The sequence below is a fragment of the Bacillus rossius genome, chromosome 1 (assembly GCF_032445375.1).
Source record: "Bacillus rossius redtenbacheri isolate Brsri chromosome 1, Brsri_v3, whole genome shotgun sequence".
Lineage (NCBI taxonomy): Eukaryota > Metazoa > Arthropoda > Insecta > Phasmatodea > Bacillidae > Bacillus > Bacillus rossius.
The window spans coordinates 240,793,768-240,818,993 of NC_086330.1; the positions used below are offsets into that span (position 1 = coordinate 240,793,768).

Sequence of the window (25,226 nt, forward strand, 5' to 3'; positions counted from 1 at the left end):
TAGCGACACACTGATATTTAAAATGTAATTTTTGGATGGACTGCCGGAGCCACTCTAGGTCCAGGTGAAGAAGTGCGTTTTGAAGACGATGAATACTGTCCGACAAAGTGAAGCAATCTGTTAAACACAGTATCTAGAAACTCTGTTGGGAAGGAAAAGACTACGTAGGAAAAGAATTTGGATGGAAGCTGATTTCGGTTGATAAATTGGAGCTGAGATTTATTCCTTTCGACCCATTACAGAAGTAGATGTATATGTTGTTTTATTCACATTTTGCATGTATATATGTAGTAGAGAAGAACTTGCATATTAAATATTATTTTTAAAAATGTGTTATTTTATTTCTTGTACTTGAGCCTGAAGCTTGGACTTAAATGGATTGTACCATATCGGTGATATAATCAGGGACGTAATTAGAGTGAATCAATCAATATAATAATTTTTTATGATTTTTGGAATTTTTTAGTTTAATAATTACTGAATTTCAATATGGCAACCAAAATTACTGATAAGATAGCAGATGCTACGTTAGTATGGTAATTAATACCATTGCACTCTAGCTGGTAAACAATAAACCAATATGGCGGATGTGACATACTATTTCAATATGGCGGATCTAATATGGCGAACGTGATGTCACAATGGCTGACGTAATAAGTATTAGTATTAGGCAGTCAGTTTAGTGGAAAAAAATTTGGAAAGTTTGTATTTATTTTCACAAGTAAATTCGTTGAGAATCTAACCGAGGATTCTAAAATGTGTGGTGTAAGTGCAGTTTCCATTTAAGTATTTAAATAATTTTTTCTTCAATTTTTATTATTTTTCTTAATTTTTTTTTGTTTTGTTAGTATTTTACGAAATTGTTCTGGGCGGAATCGAACCGGGCACTCCGGACTTGATGTCGTACAAGATTTTTAATTTTTTTTTTTTTTATATTTTAATACATTTATTTCACTTTTTAGATAAAAATTTATAAGTGGTGTCAAATTTAACTCGAGGTATCATATATCAGTCAACATGACGGTCAAGTATTACAATCCTGGCTTAGCGGCTTGAATATTTTTGAATTTTTAACGATTTTTAAGCCACTTTTAGGACAAAAATTAGAAATTTTCCCTCAACACGGAAATTTTTCCCTTGAAATATGTAAATTTTTAGAAATTTTCAGGAATTTTGAGTCATATCTGAGGAATCTTGAGGAATTTTTCCCTAAAAAATTCAAAATGGCGGCTGGTCATTTTCCGCATCCTCAATCCTCGCCCTGGACCCTGTGCTCAACTCGCTATTTCCTACTACTCCTGCCCTATCGTGCCTACTTAGCTACACTAATATTATATACACGCCGTGTGGCTATTTTGAATACGTAACAAATTTTGTTCTGGAATCTTTCCTCGTCATATAATTGATTAAATTTGCTTGTTTACCATTTTTATTTGTTTATGAGACTCAATAAATGGAAGAAAGCTAAGGTGCGATTAATTACGGTAATAAACACAAATGTTTAAAGTAGTATTATGTAATAAAAAAAATTTAGACTATATTTTATTTTTTGACGAGCGAAAAAAAAAAACACTTAACCATATCTGGCGTGTTTCTATCTGTTTGCTATCGGATAGTGGTAAAGACTAAAAATGAATTAAACGTCGAAAATTTAAAACTGAACTTTATGGAGATGGCACTTATAATGATAATTTAAGACTTTAATTCAAAATTAACAAACCATGTACTTAACTGAATTAGTCATTTCAATTAGCAAAAATTAAAACACTGAATACTTATTTGGCCAACTGCTACTCAATATAATTTCTTGGTAATTAGGAATTCATGTAGAAAGAATAACCCGGATTCAAGGCATTGTATATTCCACTCATGTTATCAAACAGTTGTAGGTTTTCACGAATTCAGTAAAACATTTGTAAAACATTGATTCGGTGATAAATCCAGCGTTTCAGGGTTAAAGTGTGCTGGTGAACTTCTTAACTGCATTTTAAATATGAATGGTTAATAAATAAATAAAGATTGATAAAATATAAAATAAAAAATATATTTTTACTTAAATTCCTTGAAAAAATGCTGTTTTATACAATTAAGTACATACACAAAACTGAAATATAATGTTAACATAAGTTACCATCTACAAAGAAATAAAATAGTTCACTATCGAAATTATTTTATTACTTTACTGAATCAATTAATTTTATTAAAACCATTAACTATAGATATTCTTACTAATAGCCAATTAAACATTATTTATAATATCTTAAGACAAACTCCAACAAAAGTATGTTGACTCTTCAACGGTATATTAAAAGTAAAATTCCTTCCTTTAAAACAAGAACCTAATATTTTATGCTGCAGGCACGTAAATACAATTTTTCTTCGACCAAAACGGATTAAAGTTAATACAATAAAATGCTACAACCATATTCTACGAATTCACAACGTAGTAAAATAAGAAACCTTGCTTCACATGACGGAAAAGTTACACACACCGCATAATTGGCGTGGTTGCTTTAACATTGGTCTGGTTTAACACATATACAAGTGATAGTGAAATATTCCTAAACTTAATTTTAAGATAAAATTTATGACAGCTACCTCCCTTTTTCATTTTGTTCAGCATTGTTAGTATTTTAACGTACATTTTTAATAGCAATAATTTTTAAAATATAAATAAATAGTTATAACATTTTTACAAATCTTTGTACTTAAGTCACGAAACGTTGAAAACTCAATTACTATTTCAAAATCAAGGTGTGAATGCACAAATAAATTTAATTCAAAACATTATAAAATTTAAGTGGCTTGAATGGATTACAAAGGTCTCTTTGCTTCTTAAAAACAGGAGATTTTCTGTGTCGTAGTAAAGCACAATTTTGTAGTAAATTCTACAACATAAAACTGGTGGTGCCTAGTTATAAACAATTTTACTTTTATTTTGACCTACAGGTTGTTGATTTATAGAGCAGTACTGCTCTGTTATTATTTTTTTAAAAGTAAAGTGTCAAGTTAGTAAATTTCCTAGACTTTATAGCTTTATAGTTAGCTTGATTTTGATTAAGATCATTTTAACTCACATCAGAACTGATTCAAGAGTGTTTATCATTTTTTTCAAAGATATTTTGACCCATAAAAATTGATTTGGCAAAGCCCGTGATATGACAGTAACCAAAATATAAACATGTTCAATATATCGAGTAGCCGAAATAATCTACTGCGATAAGGCAGTTTATCATTATAAATAAATAATATTCTTTAAAGTTCTTCATACTATTGTATTGTAGTCCTCTTTCAGTTATAACAGTAAGTGCACATTACGTGCAAAATGCATACTCAGTTGTGGATCCATATTGAGAAAAATATTGTTCAAACAAGTCCAGATTTTTAAAATATTTTATATACTTAAAATATGTAGAAAAAAATATATATTTATTCATCGGCATAATTTACCATCGAGTCAATAAAATGAATACACCCATGTTGGTTTATAAACATATTGGGTATGAAAATTATATGAAATAACTCCTTGTTTTCAGAATCCACTGGTACCAATAATTATAAGTATTAAATTTTAACTAAACACAAAAATGACACCACAACACTTTCCAAGTAATATTTAATCTTATAGGAATCTTGTGTCTGCTCAATTAACCCATGACAAAATATTATTTATTTCATTAAGCCCTTGTAGATTATTCAAGAAGCATGACCGTAAGAAATGGACACTACAACACCGAATCAAGTAGGCCATCCGTAAAAACTGCACTGTTCAAAATTTTCACCTTTAATTTACGAAGAAGGCTGGTTACATACTATTCAGGGATCTTCGTAAATTTACGGATATTTTCGTAAATTTATGGACACTGAGTTACCTTTGTCTGAAATTCAATTTAAAAGACTATTCTTGGTATATCATCAAAATATTTGAAAACTGGTTGTTCACAGCAAGAACACTCTTTTTTGTCCACGTGTGTTTGTTTACCTTTGTTTAGAAGAAAACATGCAACGGGAGAGTTAAAATACGGTGTCGTTTCGCGAAGATTCACTTATTCAAGTAATGAAGAATTCCTATTTTATTTGAGTTTAATATTTCGTTGAAAAGTCTGTATATTTACTGTAATAATAACGAAGTTATAACACTATGATGTGTGAATTAAGTAAAAAATGTTATACACTTATTTACATAAAGGCGTATTTCTGAACAATTACTAGACTTATTTTTACACATATATTTATTATACACATATATTACATATATTTTTTATGTGTAGTAGATGAATTAATTTTTTGAACATCATATAACCGGAGATTTGGTTCTTTACCCATGGCACATTTTTAATGCACAAAACTAACAATGTAAACAACAAAGGTGTTCAGTTTTGGTATCTGATTTTAATTGGCTCTCTTGAGACGACTGAGCAGATGCAGGTTTCTTTCGAAGTTGAGTGATGTATCTTGTTTCCTGCTACCTCCTGACCTCCTCTTATATCGCTAGTTCTATGGTATCTTACTCTTGAAAACACTGGAGAACTCACTTCAACAAAAACACTAAGTGTTAATTCACCCGCCGAAAGTTTTCTTAGACGTGTTTAACCGTATTAAAAAAAAATTTCGTTTATTATGATTCTCGATGCTTTACTGCATTAAAGAATTTTTTAACGTCAGGAAACATACATTTGATCACATCAAAACTCTGGCATGCTAGAATACAATGTAATTGACTGTGTAAGACACTATGTTTACTACATATATTCACATGTCTACAGCTACGCACATCAACTAAAAATACATTGAGCATTTTACTAACTGTTTCACAGTTTCACAACGCCTACTTATTTTGGTGAACATATTGATAATAGTTGAATTGTTAATGCTTGAGTATGATTTTATGTTTCAATATCACTTAAATGCTGTCGTTTTACTACTACCTAAGTCGTTCGTAAAAAAAAATGCTTTAGTGATTACATGAATCTAAATCACACATCCCTTGTAAGCGCTTTAGCAAATCACGCATCGACCAACTGAGTGCAGTCACTGGCTCCAGTTTCTGAATGAGGACGAGGGCTGCACTGAGGACGCGAGTGTCTGGTCGTGCTGGCGCGGCGCATCAGGTAACACCGGCTGCCGCGACACTGTCACATGAACTCCGTGTGTCGCTCCGGCGGGCTAAGCGTCACTTTGGAAGTCCTCGCGTCTGCTTCGCCGAGCACTTCGTTCGTCTCGATGTCTGCTTCGTTTTCGTCGTCATGCGGCGCCGCGTCTTCCCTGCAACAGTCAAGCAGCCAGGGTGGAACCATTATGCGTGACTGGCACCACTGCTGTTCTCTTTATAAAAGAAGTGCAGTGACATACTAGAAATGGACTGATTGATATACAACTTAGAAACATTCACTGATATTTAATATTTTTTTTAGAGAAAACCTTAGTAAAAAGTAAATACAATGAATTTTTATACTAAGCTTAAGTGGGTAGCATAAGCATAAGAGCCATAAGTTTCTAAAATAAGCATTTAAAATCTGTACCCACTTTTTTTAATAACTGTGTAATACCTGTTGTTAAAATTAATACCATTTTATAAATTGTTTATACCAATGTACAGCAATATATAAAACACCTTACTCGGTATAAAAAAAACATAACTCTGTAAAAATCATTGAACACCGACATAAAATCATACAAATTTTCATGAAGCATTGGCATTATATGTATTTATTCTTAATTCGAGTATTATAACGAATCCTTCCGCCTATAAAGCGTACCCAACAGTCAGGGAACAAGAGAGTTCGGGTTCAATTCTGAAGACCTACAAAGCATTATTGGGCACTGCCGTTCCCCACCCCGTTCAAAACCAAAACCTTGCCACAATAATTTGGTATGTAAACTTTTACCTGGTTAGTTTATTTACTATTAAATAGATTTCAAATAAATACTACCTATTGTAGCCGTTACCATGGTGCGACTTTCGATAACATTTTATATAGTTTTTCGTTTCATGGTCCATAGACCCCAAAACCATCGTCAACTTAAAAAAAAGTATTCAGAATTTTGTGGACACGATAAGTGCCACAATTTTTTACAAATCAATTCCAAACTAATACATAAAATCTATTAGTGAAAATCATGGTAGGAGTTCGTTAATGGGCAATATCCGACCAAAAGGGTATAAATGGGGAAGGATTTTTGAAAAAAACAGAAAAATCCCCGTAACTCCCATAATATGGAAAATATTACATCTGTTTGAACTTATTAACATTGTAGAGAAAGGCGTTTCTTGAGAATTTTTTAACAAGACAAAGAGGAACGCAGACTCGATAATATAAGTGCACATTTTATCGAAGCATTTCTTAGTATTTTTATTTTTTATTTATATTTAACTAAATAGAACTTGGGGGATTACAACCTGGGATTGCAGTCATGTTAAGAGTCAAAGTTCCAAATCTATGATCAGCGTCTTGAATTTAATTTTTTACTGGAGTTTCAAGCCCCTTTGCGGAATATTGCCCCTTTCTGAGGTAAATTGGTTCTGAGTTTATTTAAAGATAAAATGGTAAATTCCTTTAGGAGGATTTTTTCCTCGAAATAGACAAATAAGGTGACTTTTTGAGAATTATGGAATAATGTTTTGAGGAAAAACGATAATATGTACGGACAAATCTAAGATGGTAGCCGGTCATTGAACCCATCTACAATACACATACACCACTCTGCGCCAGACACATCTATTTCACATTACTTGAGTGCTTTCTTTTCTTTAATGTCTTTGTAATTTTCTATATTTTTAATTTAATTGGGTTAGAACTGGGGATTTTTAACTTGTTGGCGTAATGGCATGTTTTTATTAAATAATTTTGTATTAATTTTAAAGAATTATTTTTAGATTAAAATAATTTTTGTGTAATTGTTAATTATCTTTGAAAAAAGTAATTTTATAAACACAAAATGGAGGTTAATAGGACGTTGGCAGCGAACTGGTGGCTGGTAGGGGGAGTATTAAGCAGCTTTGGGAACATTTCAAGCCATCATCATTTTTAGAGAACAAAACGGGAAATTTTCCCTCAACACAAGAAATTTTCTTTTAAAAAATGGGAAATATTTGGTCATTTTGGGGAATTTTTAGCCTTTTTGGGGACTTATGAATGTCGAGGACAACCAATATGGCGGTTGCAAGATGGCGGCCGACAATATTTAATCCTTACCCTGAACCATGGGGAGGAAACTGGAATAGGAAATCGTTGCACAGGCTTTTTTTTATGATGGACCCTTTTTTTTGTTAGTTCGTCATTCGCCATGATGCAGGTGACCGCGCTAAAAGCAATATCACACAATCACACTAAAGACTTCAACAAGTATAGCATAGCTACTTGTACTTGTAACGAAGTTTCTACATCAATTTTTAAAATTATTCAATATTATAATAAAAATAATTTGCTTTGAAAATACTCCGCTAAAATAAGTAGGATATTTATTTGACTCGCAAGGGTTGACTTGCTGGCGCCATGTGTTGTTAAGTGGTAAACAACAACTTGCAGCTGGTAAATTAGAAATCATTTTAAAATATTTGGTTAGCAAGAAAACGTGAAAAGATAAAAATGTCTGGACGATATGCCTATGAGCGAAAATGTGCAGTAAAATGCTGTCGTTCAAAACCAGAAGAGCAAAGATTGTTTTCTAATGAGTTTAGTGAATATTTTTATAAAATAGTGCATAACCAACTCCGTGTTCATCAGATTATTAATAATAATGTGTACAATACAGCCTCCATTTCTGGCACAACCTATACATAGTCTTCTATTTTCATATTTCCTGTAACTAAAATTGATTTATTGTCAGTAGTTCATAATTCAAAAGGTAAACGTTCATCAGGTTTAGATAATGTACCTGATTTTATTATTAAAGACTGGTATTGATTATATAGTTGACCCATTGTTATATCTTTATAATGAATCTTTTATGCAAGGTTATTTTCCTACCTTATGGAAGTGTTCAAAAGTTATTCCCTTGCATAAAAAAGGTCCTCGTGACGCCTGTCAGAATTACAGTCCAATATCTCTTCTGTCCTCATTCTCAAAAATATTAGAATTATTAATGTTTAATAAATTAATGTCATTTGTTGAGGAAAGAAAATTTTAGTGGGCAGTCAACATGGATTCAGGCGTTGTAAATCAACGATAACTGCACTTTATGAATTTATCAGCATTATAACTATGGACCTACACAGAAGGAATCATCCTGTTGGGCTATTTTGTGACCTAAGTAAGGCTTGTGATAGTGTTAACCATAAAATACTATTTAAAAAGTTAAGCACATATGGTGTAAGAGATACAGTGCTTAATTGGTTAACATCTCACTTGTCTCAGCATTTACAAGTAGTCATAGTACAACATATAGATCCCTTAACCAACATAACATATAATGTTCATTCAGATAGGCAAAACATATCTGTTGGTGTTCCTCAGGGTTCTGTACTAGGACCTTTGCTTTTTCTTATATACGTTAACGATTTGCCTAAAAATGTTGTATTATATGCTGACGACACTAATATATCTATACATGGAGATAACCCTTTAAGTTTAATTGCAAATATTAAAATTTTAACTAGGGACATCATAGATTGGTTTAAGGCTAATGAATTAATTCTTAATAACACAAAAACAACGTGGCTGCATTTTAAACTTAATAACTTATACAATTTGCAAGACCCAACTGTATCGATTAATGGTTATAATATATCTCAATCAAATTCAACCAAAATACTAGGTAAATATATTGAGAAGAACCCTAATTGGAAATCTCATATTGCTCATTTAACTAAAAAAAATGAGCTCAATATTATTTGCTATGAGAACATTTTCAAAATGGACTAATCTAAATGCTTTAAAAATTATTTACTTTGGTTATGTTGAACCTCACAATATGGAATAATATTTTTGGGTAATTCCACGGACTCATCTAAAATTGTTCAAATACAGAACATATTTGTACGTATAATAATGGATGTAAATAATCGTACCTCATGCAGACAACTTTTCAAAAGCTTAGGTGTCTTAACATTACCATCGTTATAAATTTATGAATTACATATATTTGCTCATTCACAATTGAATGAACTGCAGAATTTCAATTTACATAATTATTCGACTAGATCAAAAAATAATTTTCATATATTACAACATCGTACAAAATGTTTTGCAAATAGTCCGAGATGCTCTGCTATATGTTTTTATAATAAACTTCCACCACATTTTTAATCAGAAAACCAACTTTGTGTATTTAAAAAAAAAAGAAATACTGAAAGATTTGCTGTTGGAATTCAGATTTTATTCTATTAATTATATTATGGAAGCAAAACTATGCTAAAAATGTATTATTATTATTATTATTATATAATGTAATTATTTGTTTTTTACTATTTAATTATTTACGTTTATGTGTATATGATTGTACTTAAATGTGTATTCATAATGTTTAATATTCTTGACGAGTCCTATACTACATGTACAATATAATTGTATATTTTTGTAGTCGACTTGGACATTTAAAAAAATAAATAAATAAAATAATAACTTTTCTTCTTCTCGCCGCTGAAGAGTGTAAACATTTCTTCTTATATTGGTTGATTTTTTGCTCATCATGATATTTAATGTGTAAAATTCACTTGTCCAATATATTTGTAGAAAATTGTACTCTGAAATGATCTGGCGGATGTAATAAACTAATAAGTAGAGTAAATTATGTTGTTTGACTCAGGTAAACTAGTAATACATATAAATAGCCTATTCAGGTTACCTTTGCATGAAATATATTCTGCATTTCAAAATAATCTGGCCCAAGTAGGTCATACCCTGACTTTGGAGCTTTCAGTATACCCTGTGACAGTTATGGCACTACAGCACCACAAAAGTGAGTGGGTGAAACCCTAACAACTGGAAAAATTACCTTGGTACATATTTACACTATTATACAGCATTAATTTGTTGTATTAATGTGTTGTTTTTGATTGTTGAAATATAATTTTAACATTAATTTTGTAAATATAGGAAAACAAGACAACTATATTTACAAATTTTATTGGCACCAGTAAACATGGGTTTAGGTTTTGTGTCTTGTGAACAGTGAACCTTTTAATTTGTTATCTTGAATGAAATTTAAATATATTGGTATAACATGTCTGAAGGTACATTTTTTTATTTACAGCAAATTCAATTTCCTCTTTCCTTTTTTTCAGAAAGTATGGCACATAAATCAGACATTCATTAATTCATTCATTGAAATAGGTTTCATATCAAACATCAGAGTGATCATGGTTAACTGTTTTTGCCAACTTTTGGACAGTTGTTTTGACAGCTTGATCTACTAGGGCTCCCAGAAGCCAGATTTTTGCAAAACAGAGTACCTACACAGCATTATTGATCCGTCTGGATAAATGTATGCTCATGACTTAGGCAAAAACTGCTATATTTAATTATTCTGCTTTAGTTTTATATATTCTGATTAAAAACCTGAATAGTTCAACAAATATTAACAGTGTTGATTATGGGTCAATGTTAGCCTACATTATATCCCAACCTTCAAGATGCTTCTTATTCTGCAAAAAAATATTCTGAGAAGTGGCGACTGGCAATGCAGTGCAACAGCGCAATTTCACTGAGTAGTTAGTAAAGTATAAACATGTTCTCGCTTCTCAATATGTTCATGTACAGTCTGTATGGCTATACTGCTGCTCCGCCTGAAAGATAGTTTACCTACCTAGCTACTGCTGCCTTGTGAGGACCTGCCAAGCAGGGGTTTGGTCGGGCTTGCAGTGTGCAGAAAGGTGTCATGGTCTGTAGGAACGCCACATAGTTTGTGGTGAAACTCTCCCTCCCACCTCCTTGCAAAGCCAGCTGTATGCGCTGGCCAACATTTAAGGCCCATTCTATAAGTGAGAATCTATTACAAAATGCAATTTTGGCCTATTTGTGTACCATGTAATTCAGCATTTTGAGGTAATATGTTATTAATGTTTAACTGTGTATAAAACCACTGAAGGGTTGTGGGGGGGGGGGGGGGGGGGTTGAAACTGTAAAACCAGTTGTGGTAAAATTGGTTTTAATGGTAACAAAGTAGGATTTAGTCAGGCCTATAGGAGAAAAAAACTTTAGTAACGAACATGATAACTAGATTCATTTCATAACAGAACATTCCTGACCTATGTGTTAAAAGTGTAATTAAATGTATTCACACCTGGGTTAGAGGCCTGTATGTTTTTAAAATATAGGTAGGTTTTATACATGCGCATGGTAACTTAAACCAAACAAAATGCTCACGAAAGTGATTCCATTCTGGCAATATATTTATTATGGTTAACATGACAGATGTCGGGGTTTCATATGGTACAAACCAGATAATATCAGGCACCTTAACAAGAATATTAGCCTTTCTTTGCAATTGAAAGCTTAAAGAAGGTTAAGTATTTAACGAGTGTAACTTTTAGAAATAAACATGCAGAGATGCAATAGGTCCGAGTTACGCCTGTTTCGATTTAGTACATAATGATTTGCCGAGAAAATTCATTACAAGTGTTTTATAAGGCAATATCAAAGTAATTGACCAATTTAGTTTAGAAAATAATATAAAGTAACATCCTTTGTGAAGAATTTATTGCTTCTCTGCATCTTTGTTTACAAACAAATCGTTAATTTTCTGTATGGCGGGAAAAGCAAGCACGTGGCAGCTAAAAAAAAGGGCTCCTAATGAGCATGCGCCGCACGCTCGTTAGTTCAGGTTTTACCACGACACACATGGTATCGCTGCGGTCGCTCCATAGCAGTCTGCTTATTGTGACACGCATTTAACATGGAAGTTACCACTCTTTCCGTAGGAGTAATGCTCGTTGCCCTGAACCCTGCCGCCAGACTAGCCAAGCTATACTACTCACCAACACCCTAGCATGTCATGTGCCTACTTGTCACGAAATTCAAATTATTCTCTTGACACCTACGTAGGCTTATGCATTTACCAATAACCACAAAACAATTCTTTTTGGTTAATTTCAATGTACTTGTGAAAACACACAGCAAAACATTAAATAAAGCTTTTGGTTTAAAAATTCCATCAAAGGAAACTTTTTGTAACTTCCATTTTTTTTTAATGCGGAGGGGATGGCATTGTCAACCCTGGTTTCACAGGTGTAATATCGATACCATAATTATTATTTAACGGCTTGTTGGTTAAGTGTTTATGATATTAATTGATCAAGGTATTGTAATAGTTTATATATTTGAGAGAGAAAACCCCTGTTAGTAATCCTCGGAGAGTCGTCACGAGGCATTCGGCGGGGAAGGTGGCGCCGCTGACGCCGCTGTACCTGTACTTGTTCTCCTGGCGCGCAGCGAACAGCGACTGGGGGCAGTCCTTGTAGTAGCGCCAGCAGTCGCCGTGGTCGCCGCCCGCGCGCTCCGCCTGCACGTAGTCTCCCAGCAGCGCGGCGAAGGGCGACTTGCTGGCCCTGCGGACACGCATCGCGCGCGCTGCTCACCCCTGCAACATCTCAGCTCTCCGTGAGAGGACCTCCGGGCATGTGTAACAACCACGGTGCTGCCATCTGTGGCGTTCACAAGTACAGGATGTCCATAAAAGAATGCCACAGTTATAAATTTTAATAGTATCAACTAAGCGTTGCAGAATTTTGGTTCGTGGTCACAATTAAAGAGTACCTAACTCAAACGGTTTTAGATAAGCGCATGCGCAAGTACTGCTTTGTTTTTTTCTTGCTTGCAGCGCCACCCACGTGAAGTGGCGACTCCTGAGCATAATTTCCCCAGTTAGTAGAGGGTGAACCTGTAAATATTTGGCAACAGGATAGAGCCCTTCCCCAGTGGAATCTCTTTGTAAGAGATTGGTTGAACTTTGAAGTCTCTGACTTTTGTATAATAAGCAAGAAGTTTCCCTTCCCTCGCGCGTGGACTCCGCGCACACATTACACTTGTTATTGTTAAAAGCACTTGTAGATAAACTTGTGATATGTGAAGAGGTGAGGCGTGCGGCGGCACTCACGTGAAGAAGAGCTGCAGCATCTCGCCCAGCAGGCCGTAGCGGCGCGGCGCGGCGCCGTGCACCTCGCAGATGGCGCGCAGCAGGCACGCCTTGCCGTCCAGGTTGAAGCTGGCCAGGAAGTCCTCCACCGCCGCGTACAGCAGCGCCCTGCGCACAGGCCCGCCCCTCGCACCCGGCACTTCGCACTCCCTTTCGTTCCTTAGGAACTGCTTTGGAGTGCAATTTTACAATGTGTCAATTACAATGATTGTATGCGGTTTTTGAGTAGATTTGTCATCGGTATGTGTGTGTTGTTATGTACAAGCGCCAAATGATACTATTGTTTTGAAATCTACATACATTCATTTACCTACAAATTTTCACTATTACAAAGAAACAGGACATGGAGGATGCTATTTTTTTCAGTCATTATATTCGCTGGGCAAATATGGTCACATTTTTTCTAAAACGAGTTTCCCGTACACACAGAGTCTGTCCATTTTAAATGTTTAAAAAAAAAATTAAGTTAGATACATAACCAGTATAAATAATAAAATATTTATAAATTTAAAAAAAATATGTAACCCATTTTTTTTTAATATTCTTTGTGAGGTCAATACCATTAAAGGATTTGTTTTAATTTTAATTTTTGTGTGAATGATGATTTATTTAAAATCAATTTTAAAAGTGAAATTTAAAATTCCTAGCTTAACACATGCATGTAGATTATAGAAAAAAATTATTATTGTGCCAGTTCTACATTATTGGATATCGTGAAAGCTTCTACTAAACGCACTCTTGGAGAAAAAATTGTTGAAAGGAAGCTTTCAAACAAAGTTTTCCTTCAAACGTAATTTGCAATATTTTTTTCTTCGATCACCATTGAAATTTGTTAGCATTAGTCTAAAATTAATACAACGTTAATGCTGTGCATTCTTGGCCAACTGTTATATCTGCCAAAATCCCCGAAGTGTAAAGAATATTGCACTGTATAAATACCTTAAAACTTGCACCCAATACTACAGTACAGCTCTAAAAAGACTACATTTTGAGTAGTCAAACCTGTACAGCTACAAGCAAGGCTTCGCGCTTAAAATTGCGTAAGAATTACTGTACCATGTAAGACGTGCTTTGCATAGTGCGTTTAATATTGAAGCAGTTATTAAATATTAATGTATCTTTATTGGGGCGAAGTTAAATTTTTAAGCTTTGTCTTACGTTTGAGGCTCAGTTTCGACAGCCGTCTCAGGCAATGGCATTACAGTGTTTTAACCTTGTTTTAGAGGCCACTATACATAATGATCAGTACATCAGCATTTCTTATTATTTTTAATGCATGTTTCATCACTATATATATATATATGCTGTTAATTATCTGCAATTTTTATCTTTTTAGACGTTCATACAAAATTTAAACTTTTTACTTCACAAAATGTGACATTGTTACTCACTAGATCTTTCATTTTTTGTTTACAAAATTGAGAATTTCTTTAAACTTAACATAAGGTAGCTAATACATATTTTTAAATTTTTCTGCACAAAAATATGTAATTAACTAACAAAAATGTGTTACAATAGTTGATACTAAGATTAACTTCAAACGATAAACCAAAAACTACGTGAACAATTAATTGTAGAATGAATTTGTAATTTAAGAATTAGCTCATTATTGTTTAATAAAAATTATAAATTTTATGACTGCATTAAGGTAAGTTATATTAATTTTTAAATGTACTTAGCTAAAACCAAATGATAATAAAATTAAAAATAATAGAAATCATAATACCAGATTGTACATGCATTGAGTATTTTCAGTTACAAAATATTATTTACTAAGTATAGGCACTTCGTTTGCCTGACTGCTGCAGCAAGTGAAATTTATAACTACTTGAATGCACATGCATACACTCCTATCGAATTCCCTCGTTCTAACTATTCTGAATAGTTTACTGACCTCTTAATTTGTTCAAGTGAAAAAATTTACTTTGTTTGGTAAAATAATTGCGTCAAATTCACATATTTCAATAGTCGATCGCTTTTGAAATCTCAAGAAATGTTTAAATAACAAATATAAGTTTTTTTATAAATGTTGTAAATATTGTGAATAATGCAAATATATGCAAATCGTAAAATAATGCGATGAATTTAAAAATATAAACATGGCCTGTCACGATAACAATATTGAGCGAGCAAACGAGGTTAGTTTGTTCTTCAATCAAAAATTGAAATAGTTATAACTGCTCAAAAAAGTATTAACATTTTTTAAAATATATTTTTCAAAACTCCATTACTTAGATATATTCATTCCTAGAATTTATTTTAGGAACTTTATTTTACCGATTTACCAATAATTTCCAATGATTATTCAGTGCACTCCAATACTTTGAGCACGGATCCCAGAGAAGTTTACTGGTGTGGGATCCGTGCTCAAAGTATTGGAGTGCACTGTGCATTATTGGTAAATCTGTAAAATAAAGTTCCTAAAATAAATTCTAGGAATGAATATATCTAAGTGTGTGTGTGTGTATATATATATATATATATATATATATATATATATATATATATATATATATATATATATTAGTACACAATACCAACTTATCATATATCAGTTGTAATATGGTACTAACTTTAATACCTTATTTATATTTATAATATTGAACATTTATAATGTTTATTTTTGCTGAGCTTGTAGCCGCCGATGAGTAGCTTCTTGCTCCTCCTCTGCTATTAATGGACTGTTCCGACACTCCTAGCGCCCGAACTGATTAGTTTATTCACCAACACTCAACACTGATGCTATCCTGTATTTCTGGAACCAGAATAGATCTAACAGCGTGACGCAGTTGACGCAAAATGAACAAAATAATTTCCTAGCAAACCAGCTATGACGTTAGTGCGACCAAAATTCGTGGGCGTGGCAGACATCCAGATTTGGAAGATTTTCTTTTTCCGTTACGTCGCGGGCTTGACGTTACTGAAATGCTCGTAAGAATTTTGTTTTTGAATAATTGGTAGGACTGGTGCATTGGTACTGGTGATTTGTAAATCCAACCGATTCATCCGAGAGATGTTTGGCATGTGTGCACGCTCACCTCTCGCCGCCGTGGAAGCCGGCGTGCCCCGGGGGCGGCGGGGGCGGCGCCTCGCGGGAGTGCCGCCGCCGGGCCAGCACCTTGCCCACGTAGTCGGCCAGCAGCAGGCCGGACATGCGCCCCGCGCTGCGCGCCAGGTAGGGCGGCAGCACGCCGTACGGGTTCATGTTGTCCGTCAGCCCCAGCTTGTCGAAGTTTACTGCAACACACACGGCGGAGCTGGCTCCTGACCAGGCGCTGCATCTTCTCCGTCCCCCTCCTGGTTATCCGAATTACAATTCCGGTTGGCTCTCAGCCGGATATTTCACAAGAGGGATTCGTAGCGGACTTGACCGTGAGCAGGAGTATGTTCTTGCAGCATCTCTCATCGGGTCACAGTAGAAGCGTCCAAGTTGAGATCCCTAGGCACTGGCTGTTGGCTTCGGCAAGAAACATAAAAATTGCTGGCCAAGGCCAAATAAAACATAGTTACAAAATTTTAATTGTGGATCATGAGTTTCAGTTGCTTTGTATAAAATCTGTGCTTTTACTCACGTAATGCTCAGTTACTTGACTGATATTCTATCAAAACTCAAATAACATAGACTCAAATAAATCTGTCAGTAGCGTGTGTTTGTTGTTGAAAGTATAACGGACATTCAATATAGAAACAGACCGGCTGTATTTTAATACGTTTGTGATTGGCTGTTACAGACACTTGGCCAGCCAGCACCGCTGTGAGTCGCTGAGCGCACGACGTGGGGGTCTCGCCAAGCCCTTCCTCGTGAAGGCTAAACCAACGCGTAGTTAGGTTCGAACGCACACTCATGCTGGGACAAAGCTAGTGCGACGGGTGCGAAGCGATGGACGCGGCGCCAATTGAATACTTTTCCAACCAATCACCTCCGCGCCGGCATCTGTGACGTCAGCGCAACAAAATTCTCTCCCGCGACATACTTTTCGATACGAAGGTTTTTCCATTTCCATCGCGTAATGGGTGCGAGGTTACAGAAATGAGCATTAATATTTTTTTAAATTAAATTTTACGTATTTATTTTATAATATCTAACTAAATTCTTCTGTAGTATTAAATATATTCACGTAGAATTAATTTTCCAAATAGTTAAATATTAAATCGCGAATAAACAATTTTTTTTTTCAAACGAGTCCATTCAAATCAAATTATAAACAATGGCTGTCGTTTATGAAGTCCTAATGTAATGTTAAGAAAAATATTAGTTTTATAGTTTGTCGCGCTGTTAAAAAAAAGACATACCTATATTCACAATGTTGCGATATTTTTATGTCGCATGGCGTCCTTCGCATCGCGATTCCAGCAGTAACTGAAGATCAGAATTGGTTCCGTCATCTCAAATGCATATTTCATTACGTTAAGTACGTTCAACATTAAAGCCACGAGAGACTAACGAAGCGTGTGCGGTGGGAATGAGCAACGATGGAATGTATTTATGAGTGAAACCGGAGCACTCCGTGGAAGTTCGCCTGCTCTCCAAATGTTGGCGATCCAGTTCCTCGCTTGCGTGAATCCCGCGTGTGACGTCACCTGTTTGAGCCGGGAGAGAGTGGTTCCTTTTCGCGCAAACAACACCGTTCACGCCATAAGTTCTTATCCGTAACTTATCACGGAATCTTGGTAGTAATGTGTTAGTTAAAAATATTTTATTCTCTGCACAAATTCTTATAAGTTATTCTGAAATCAGGGCATAACCTATTGAGATTGACTTGCACTTTCAGATTAAAAAATCCCGATTTATGTTCGTAAGTAAATGCAATGAAAAATATTATAATTAAACAGTCATTTGATCTAAACTGTACAACCCCATCAAAAATATTGCATTTGAGTTCATTTTTAACTAAGTAGTATAGAAATAAAATTCTACCAACATAAAAAACAATATTTGGTTGAACTAAATATATAAACATCATACGGTAAATGTTATAGGTATAAATAACAAGTAAAAAATTTGTGATTATAAATTATTAATAAATATTCCCGTTTCATTTACAAGAGGAAAATACGCATTCCGCAATAGTAAAGTTAAACATAAACTTGGTGCAAATATTAACTGGAGTCTTGCAATAAAACGGGTTTTTAAGGAATGGAACAACTTTCGAGCAGTTTGGCTCATTGCCATATAACACACACCACATGCTAGAGAAGAAAAATTGCGGTAGGATATGTTAAACCTCTTTGATAAAGAAATTTGGATCTCGAAAGTTATGTAATATTGAATTTAAAAAAGTCTGATATGAATAACTTATCTTCACCTTAATGTTATTCATGAAAAAGCAGTTAACTCAACTGTGTTATTTTTATCATACCTTTCATACTTAAGTCTACTAGCAAATGCTAGCCTAATCGTTTAATGTACATTAAACGATTTTATTTCGTAAATACAAACCTTTTTTCTGTTTTAGCCTTAATAAAGTTATTCTAAATTGTTCACATTTTAAAAATAATAACAAGAGTAAATCTAAACTTGTGTGACTGAATCCAATATTTAATTTTCGTAATCACCATTCACACAAAACCAAAATTAATGTTTTCATTCGTTTTGTAGATCAATCATAATACCTGATCTTTTATATGCGACTAAGATTAACTATTATAACAAAAGTGCGTGCTTGTGAGATCATCCAAATAAACAATTCTTGCCCGAAACAGATGACATATTATTTTGAAAAGTTTTGTTTAACAGTAAACTTGGAAGCTATTCTGTAAAATGAATAGGCTTAAAAGTAGTTCTTAAAAAACATTCCCACTGCGTCCCAAATAGCACTGGTAACGGCAGAAAGGCAGCAATGAAAGGAAACACAAAGTTGCTATGTACTTCTCAATGTTTTGTGCAGAAACGCTTACGTTTACGGGACCTCTATTACTAGGATCGACTCTGCAAAGTGCAGGTCGTTGGCCTCGGGGAACCCTGGCAGCGAAGCAGGCCAAGCCACGTGATTAGAATAACAACCTGCCTACTCTCTGAAACAATTATTTAACCTACTACAAAACAGACAATGAAGCTGTGGTTGAATTTATCTTTTTGAGCCAAAGTTACTATTTCAACTATTTCAACTTTTTTTATTTTTATATTAAAATTAACTTCATGTAACCAAGTTATAATTTATGCTATTTTTCACGGAAAGCATAATGTTTTGTATTTAATAAGGTGGAAAAGTTACACTTTATTACTTCATACTATTTATTTCTACGTAATAAAAATGTAAGTATTTATTTATGCATATATAATACAAATTAACAATTTTATTCCGAGCCTCATTAATTTTTCACACTTGACGTTCATAAAGAGAGTAAAACTACTGCCTTCATCTACAAGCGTTCCGGACGGAAAAACGAAAACACTGTGTTCCGTTTACGCTTTGTTTTAAAATATTCTTATTAAAATGTTGTAGTGTTAACCCCCCACCCCCCCCCCCCCCCCCACACACACACACACAAACATCAACTACCAGTTTTAGAGACTCGGAGCAACGGTGAACAACGCATCCCTGATGATGTATGCAACCCGCTCGCCTCGCGAGGCGCATGCCTGGAAGTTATGGGACCCGCAGCGCAAATATCTGCAATCCGAACATTTTCAATTTCGCACTTCTGATTGGTCATGAGGCACTGCGTCCCAACCGCACTTAACCGACGAGTTAAAATAGGTTCACGCTGGCGCTTATCAAGCAGAACCGTTGCAGAAAAGCAGCAGAGTGGCGACCAGAGAGCATGCGACTGCAACTACGACAGCAGCTACTGCGATCACACTTGTGTCTTCGGAGATTCACCAGCGCGACACCGCTGTCACGCTCGTCCTTTGAGGCCTCATTCAATTCCGCGGATAGTTGCGCGCTATGCTCAACAGGATGTTATGAAAACCCCCACTCGTATAAGCCACCTCCCCTCCGCGCGATCGCCGGGCGGCCCTTGATTGCTGTTCGCTGCCCCCAAGGCCGCCTAGATGGAACCAACACCGTTCACAAGAATCTCCAGAATTTGAAGATCGCCCATCCTTTTTGCCTGTTCGCAAGATGAAGCCGTGAAAAGCAATATATTGATCACCATCCGCTGTGTGTGTTGGGTTTTCTCCTTCTATGGGACTCATCTCACTCCCTATTCATAGTTTATGACCTCAGTCCTAAATTCAAGTGTAATGACAATTCACACCAGCTGAATGCTTGTTCCGCCATTGCTGTTCGATAAATTGAATTTCCTCCGTATCAGCTTCCGGCCATCTTGAAAACCTTTTCCTCGATTTTCCCTGCGATTTTCCCCTGTTTTTCCAATTGAAAGATTTTTCTCTTTTCTTTACTCTTGCAGTTCTAGCAGGGATATCTATTGTCATCGAGGCAGTATAATGTCTTTCCTCTAGGCACCCCACCAACATTCACTTTCACAATTCCAGCTAAACTCCTCATTTGAAACACCCGAACTCTGGCCCCACAGTTACCACAATTCCTTCAGCTTTTGGACTATCACCACCCATATCTCGTTGGCCTAGCCGAAACCTGGCTGACTCCGAATATGTCAATAAGCATCCCAGGTTATGTTATTCATCGCTACAATCCAGGAACCAGGGAGGGGGAGTTGCCATCCTTGTAAGGAGAGGTATTCAAATTACCGAAGGGCCTCACCCATCGAACATGTTTCAAATCCGAATCACAGGGGTCACCTCTTATTTTACTCTCACAATTGCCTACTTGGTTCCTGGTACCCCTTTTCCCCAGTAAGAAATACTTCAATTACTACAACTTGACTGTCATCACATAGCCTGGGAGCGTGCTAAACATACCGCACAAGGGAGAAGCGATTTCCCACTCTGCATGATCTTACCCTATCCCTAACTTTCTACCCTGACAACCCTACCAGCCAGGATACCACCTTTGATTTCACTCTTACGATGTCCAACCTCTGCATCTATAACATGCACACCCTGAACAGCCTAGCTTCGTACCATGTACTGTCCTCGGAACAGATCGGTTAGGAGTATGCTCGGACAATTTGGTTCACTGTTGGAACTTCCTCTGTTGAATGCTTTAACACAGCAATACTATTATCAGACCAAAACTCAATCCCCTTCCTGCGCCTCCGACATATTAGAAAGCAATTTCTTATTCACCTGCAAAACATCCTTTGTGCCTGAGACAGGGCTCATTTCCGCTGGCAGCATACTCATCATATCTCCGACTTGGAGTGCTACCATTATTTTCGGCGAAAACCAAAAGGACAATAACATCTTGGCAGTCACATCAATGCTTGGACCAGCTGTCGCTTACAAAAGGAAATGTGTCGTGCTTCGTCAAGCGATTTCGGTCTTCACCTCAAGACATCCCACTGCTGGATACCGCAGGCATTACCCTTGAGTACCCTCACAGCAAGGCCACTGTGTTGGCTGAACACTTTCATTCCTCCTTTAATTTCCACGCTTCTTCGGAAAATGTTCTGTCTACTTTGCTCTTTCAAACATATTCTGACTTGGACCTATCGGGTCGCATGCTCACCTCCCCACATGAAGTGGCCAGAACCATACACCACCTAAATCTCTACACAGCCCCAGGGGCTGGCATGCTCACTACAAGGATGCTTCTCTCCCTATCCTGGGAAAGTGTGATACACCTAACCAATATTATCAATGCCACCAACCATCTTATGCATTTTCCTGCTTCCTGGAAACTAGTAATTATTGTTCCAATACTTAAACCCTGCAGTCAGCATTGGCATGTAACATATGCCAATCTCCCTTTTATCGCTCCTCTCGAAAGTTGCTGAATGTATCATACTGTCTCATCTCGTCCTATGGTTTGACACACAGCACATCATTAACAACCAACAATTTGATTTCCGACACGGCCATTCTGTGATACATCCAGTGGCAGCAGTTGTGGACCACATCAGTCATGGATTCTGTCAGTGCCATCATTCTATCCTCTCTCTCTCTCTCTCTCTCTCTCAGACCTCTCAAAGGCATTACTGCAAACAACCCCTCCTTCCTGCTTATAAGAAAGGTCTACTATCAACATTTAGCTGGCTCATCTACACAGCTGTTTCACTTCTGTACACAGCAGCAGGGGTAGACCCACCAAGCACTATTATTGAGACAATTGCTGCAAAATTCTCCCGCAAAACCAGTCGTCATCTCAATCCAATAGTTTCGTCCCTTAGCAATTATAATGTACACGCATCCCACTTACATAGAAGAATAAAAGACTTCGCCCTGGATGTCCCACCATAACAATACAAACAACAATTTTCTGACAACTATTGGCTCTCATTAGGGTGCACATATAATGTTACCACTGCCCTTGTTTCGCAATGCCCTCTCTGATGCACCAACTTCCCACTCTCTAACCACCAAATGTTTGCAGTTCGTTGGGTTTTTCATAGACTTTTCCCAACAATTCTCCCATTTTTACATACTCTATTACTTTGATACCATTCATCATTCCGTTACGTTAATCACAAAATAACTCTAATAAGTTGGAGTGTGTAAGGTCACAATTCAAGCAAATTGCATTTCCAATTGCAGATTCAATATAATATAAAAATGGACAGCAGAGACGACCGAGAAGAACACCAGCAAGAACCACCAGTGAGACAGGAGTATACCGGATGTGACAAGCTGCATTTATGAGATACCGAATGATGTATATCCTATACCGAGTAATGTAAGACTTAAAGAAGATTACATGCTGACATAAGAAGAAGTGACAAAGCATAGTGACCCCCATCAGATAGCTGAAGGAAGGCTGTATGACGGCTACTACGATCGGCATACAATGGAGTGACGAAAAACGAAATACTGTTGATGTCAAAATGTGGTACGTAATGTTACAGGCATACTTATGGACTTGGTAATTGGTTCATTACTGAAATGTAAAAAGACATAACGAACAGGAGACATTGGAGCCCAGTCCTGCTCTACGAGGGAGCCGGAGGCGGAACGAAGCGAATGTCACCAGGAAGGACAGCCCAGTAGCCATCCTAGCGAAGGCAGGACCAGCTCGTTATGGAGAAGGGAGTCGACGAACGAGGGGACAGCCGCCTTCCAGTGGCAACAGAGTGGCGTCTTCTGAAGACAACTCGGCGACCTAGTACGAATCCCAAACGGCGGTAGCTAAGCTGCCAACTTCTTGTGGACTACCGGATGAGTGGATTGCAACCCGAGGATGAGGCTCGAGCTTCTGACTTCAATCCACATCGAGCAACGGGCGACATTCACACGAGACAGAGTAGACTTCTCCATGGGCGGCTGCATGGTTGCAAGGCAAATGTCGGCATTTTAATGCCCTCAAATGCGGTGGGGTTTGCTGTGCAGAAGTAGTGTTCTAACATTCAAGTAGCAGCCAAGATTAATAACTTTCCCAACTTCTAGTTCACTACCGCGAACTATAAGGCATGGATAAATTTTGTAAATATTTGTAAATATTTAAATGTGTTAATATCCCTGTGTTCTTGCGTAGTAATGTTGTGTAATTACGCAAACTTAAAGTGATGATGTGTGAACTGACCCTAATAGAACTTTAAATCAGGTCATTTGGTTTTTAATAGCCGCCGATTTAAAACACAACATCGGAAGATCATTTATGGGTCGATCCTTTCCCAGATTTTCTTGAAACCTAACTCGACGTGCACACCAAACAATGAACACGTTCGTTCTGTTCTGACTCATGGACAGCAATTTGTTCCAATTGTTTATGGCTCACGATTTGCCAAATGAACGGTTAGAATCAGCCGATGTAACCTGTGGCGCATGCGTTTACAACTATCCTTCCGTAGAGTAGTAACTTGGGGGAGTACATATTTCCAAGTTCAATTACCGTAACATCGAACACTTACTGGACTGCATCTCGGACATCATAAGTGCTATGGTATTTTATAAATTCAACAACGTGGCAACTTCGTTCGCCATGACAGTTGTTTTTTTTTCTGTCGGAAAGCAATGCCCAGATGCGTAGCCAGGATAACATTAAAAGGTTGGGGGGGGGGGGGGGGGGGGGGTAAACTTTTGACACCGACTGATCAAATTTTTAATATGTATATATATATTAATCATTCGTTTTAAATTTTAAGCACAGAAAGGAATACTATTTTAAAAATAAAAGAGATAGGAAAAGCGAGGTTGAGGAGAGCAGCTGCTGACGTACTGGTGAAGGGCAGGCTGATGGACATGTTGGAGAGGAAGCCGTCGGGCGGGTAGCGCACGAAGGGCATGGTGAGCGAGGGCGTGATGACCAGCGCCGTGCCGGGCGGCAGCGCCAGGCGCCCGTCGTCCGTGATCCAGAGGATGCGCTTCTGGCGGTGGTGCGGCGCGGAGCCGCCGCGCGGCGCCACTGCGGCCTGCAGGGTCGCGAGCGCGCACAGCGCCGTGGCCAGTCGCGCCTCCATGCTGTCGCGCCTGTCGCGCCTGTCTGCAACACGTCACAGCGCGCTCTCTACATGCACGTATGGCTTCAACTCGCGTTACATACCAAGTTTTTATGCAACAAATGGATGTGTGGTTATATGGATAAATGTCAGAGAAAACAAAAGCCATTGCTATAAACTTAAACAAATAAATACAAAAATTTCATTTTAATGAGGAGAGGAAAATTTCAATCATGATTTAAATAATGATTTATTACGAAAACTTTCCAACAAAAATTGTATATTTACATTTTTTTAAATTAAATAAGTACGTAAATAGTGGAAGGCTACGTCACATTCGTGGAAAATGACTGCAATGATAAATTTACCCTGATCACGAGCAGATGTTATTATTTCATTGACTGCAACATTAATATGATTAAGAAAATGTACTTTGTAACAGCATCAGGAACACTATCACAGCATCACGACACTATTCCCCGCGCCTCCTCGCAGGGGCTGGCCCGCACTGCGTCGCCACAAGGTCGCGCGGCGAGTCACTCCAGCACGGCCGGCTCACCGGACCCAAGACAGTCTGTGTGGTACGGCCATTGGCCGAGGACCTGGCAAGAGATTTTAAAGAGGCTCCCCCAGTTTCAATCTTACTTATATCGCAAGATTTTTATAGAGTTTTTGTTTTTTAATTTTTACGATATTATTTACTATAAAAACTTGAATTTTTAATGATCACTTATGTTGTTATTATTAAACCA

The 25,226-nt window shown here is 36.6% G+C and overlaps 1 protein-coding gene across 1 annotated transcript in view; it reads right to left on the reverse strand.

Moving 5' to 3' along the window:
• Positions 1-2,250: 2,250 nt before the first annotated feature.
• Positions 2,251-25,226, reverse strand: part of LOC134527409 (uncharacterized) — a 125,650-nt gene continuing 102,674 nt past the window's right edge. Inside the window, exons 3-7 of the mRNA XM_063360073.1 lie at positions 24,255-24,518; positions 16,113-16,311; positions 13,036-13,182; positions 12,347-12,487; positions 2,251-5,265 (exon numbers count right to left, since the gene is read on the reverse strand). Of these exons, the coding sequence (XP_063216143.1) occupies positions 5,136-5,265; positions 12,347-12,487; positions 13,036-13,182; positions 16,113-16,311; positions 24,255-24,495 (858 nt within the window). The 5' untranslated portion in view covers positions 24,496-24,518 and the 3' untranslated portion in view covers positions 2,251-5,135. The remainder of the gene's footprint in view (positions 5,266-12,346; positions 12,488-13,035; positions 13,183-16,112; positions 16,312-24,254; positions 24,519-25,226) is intronic.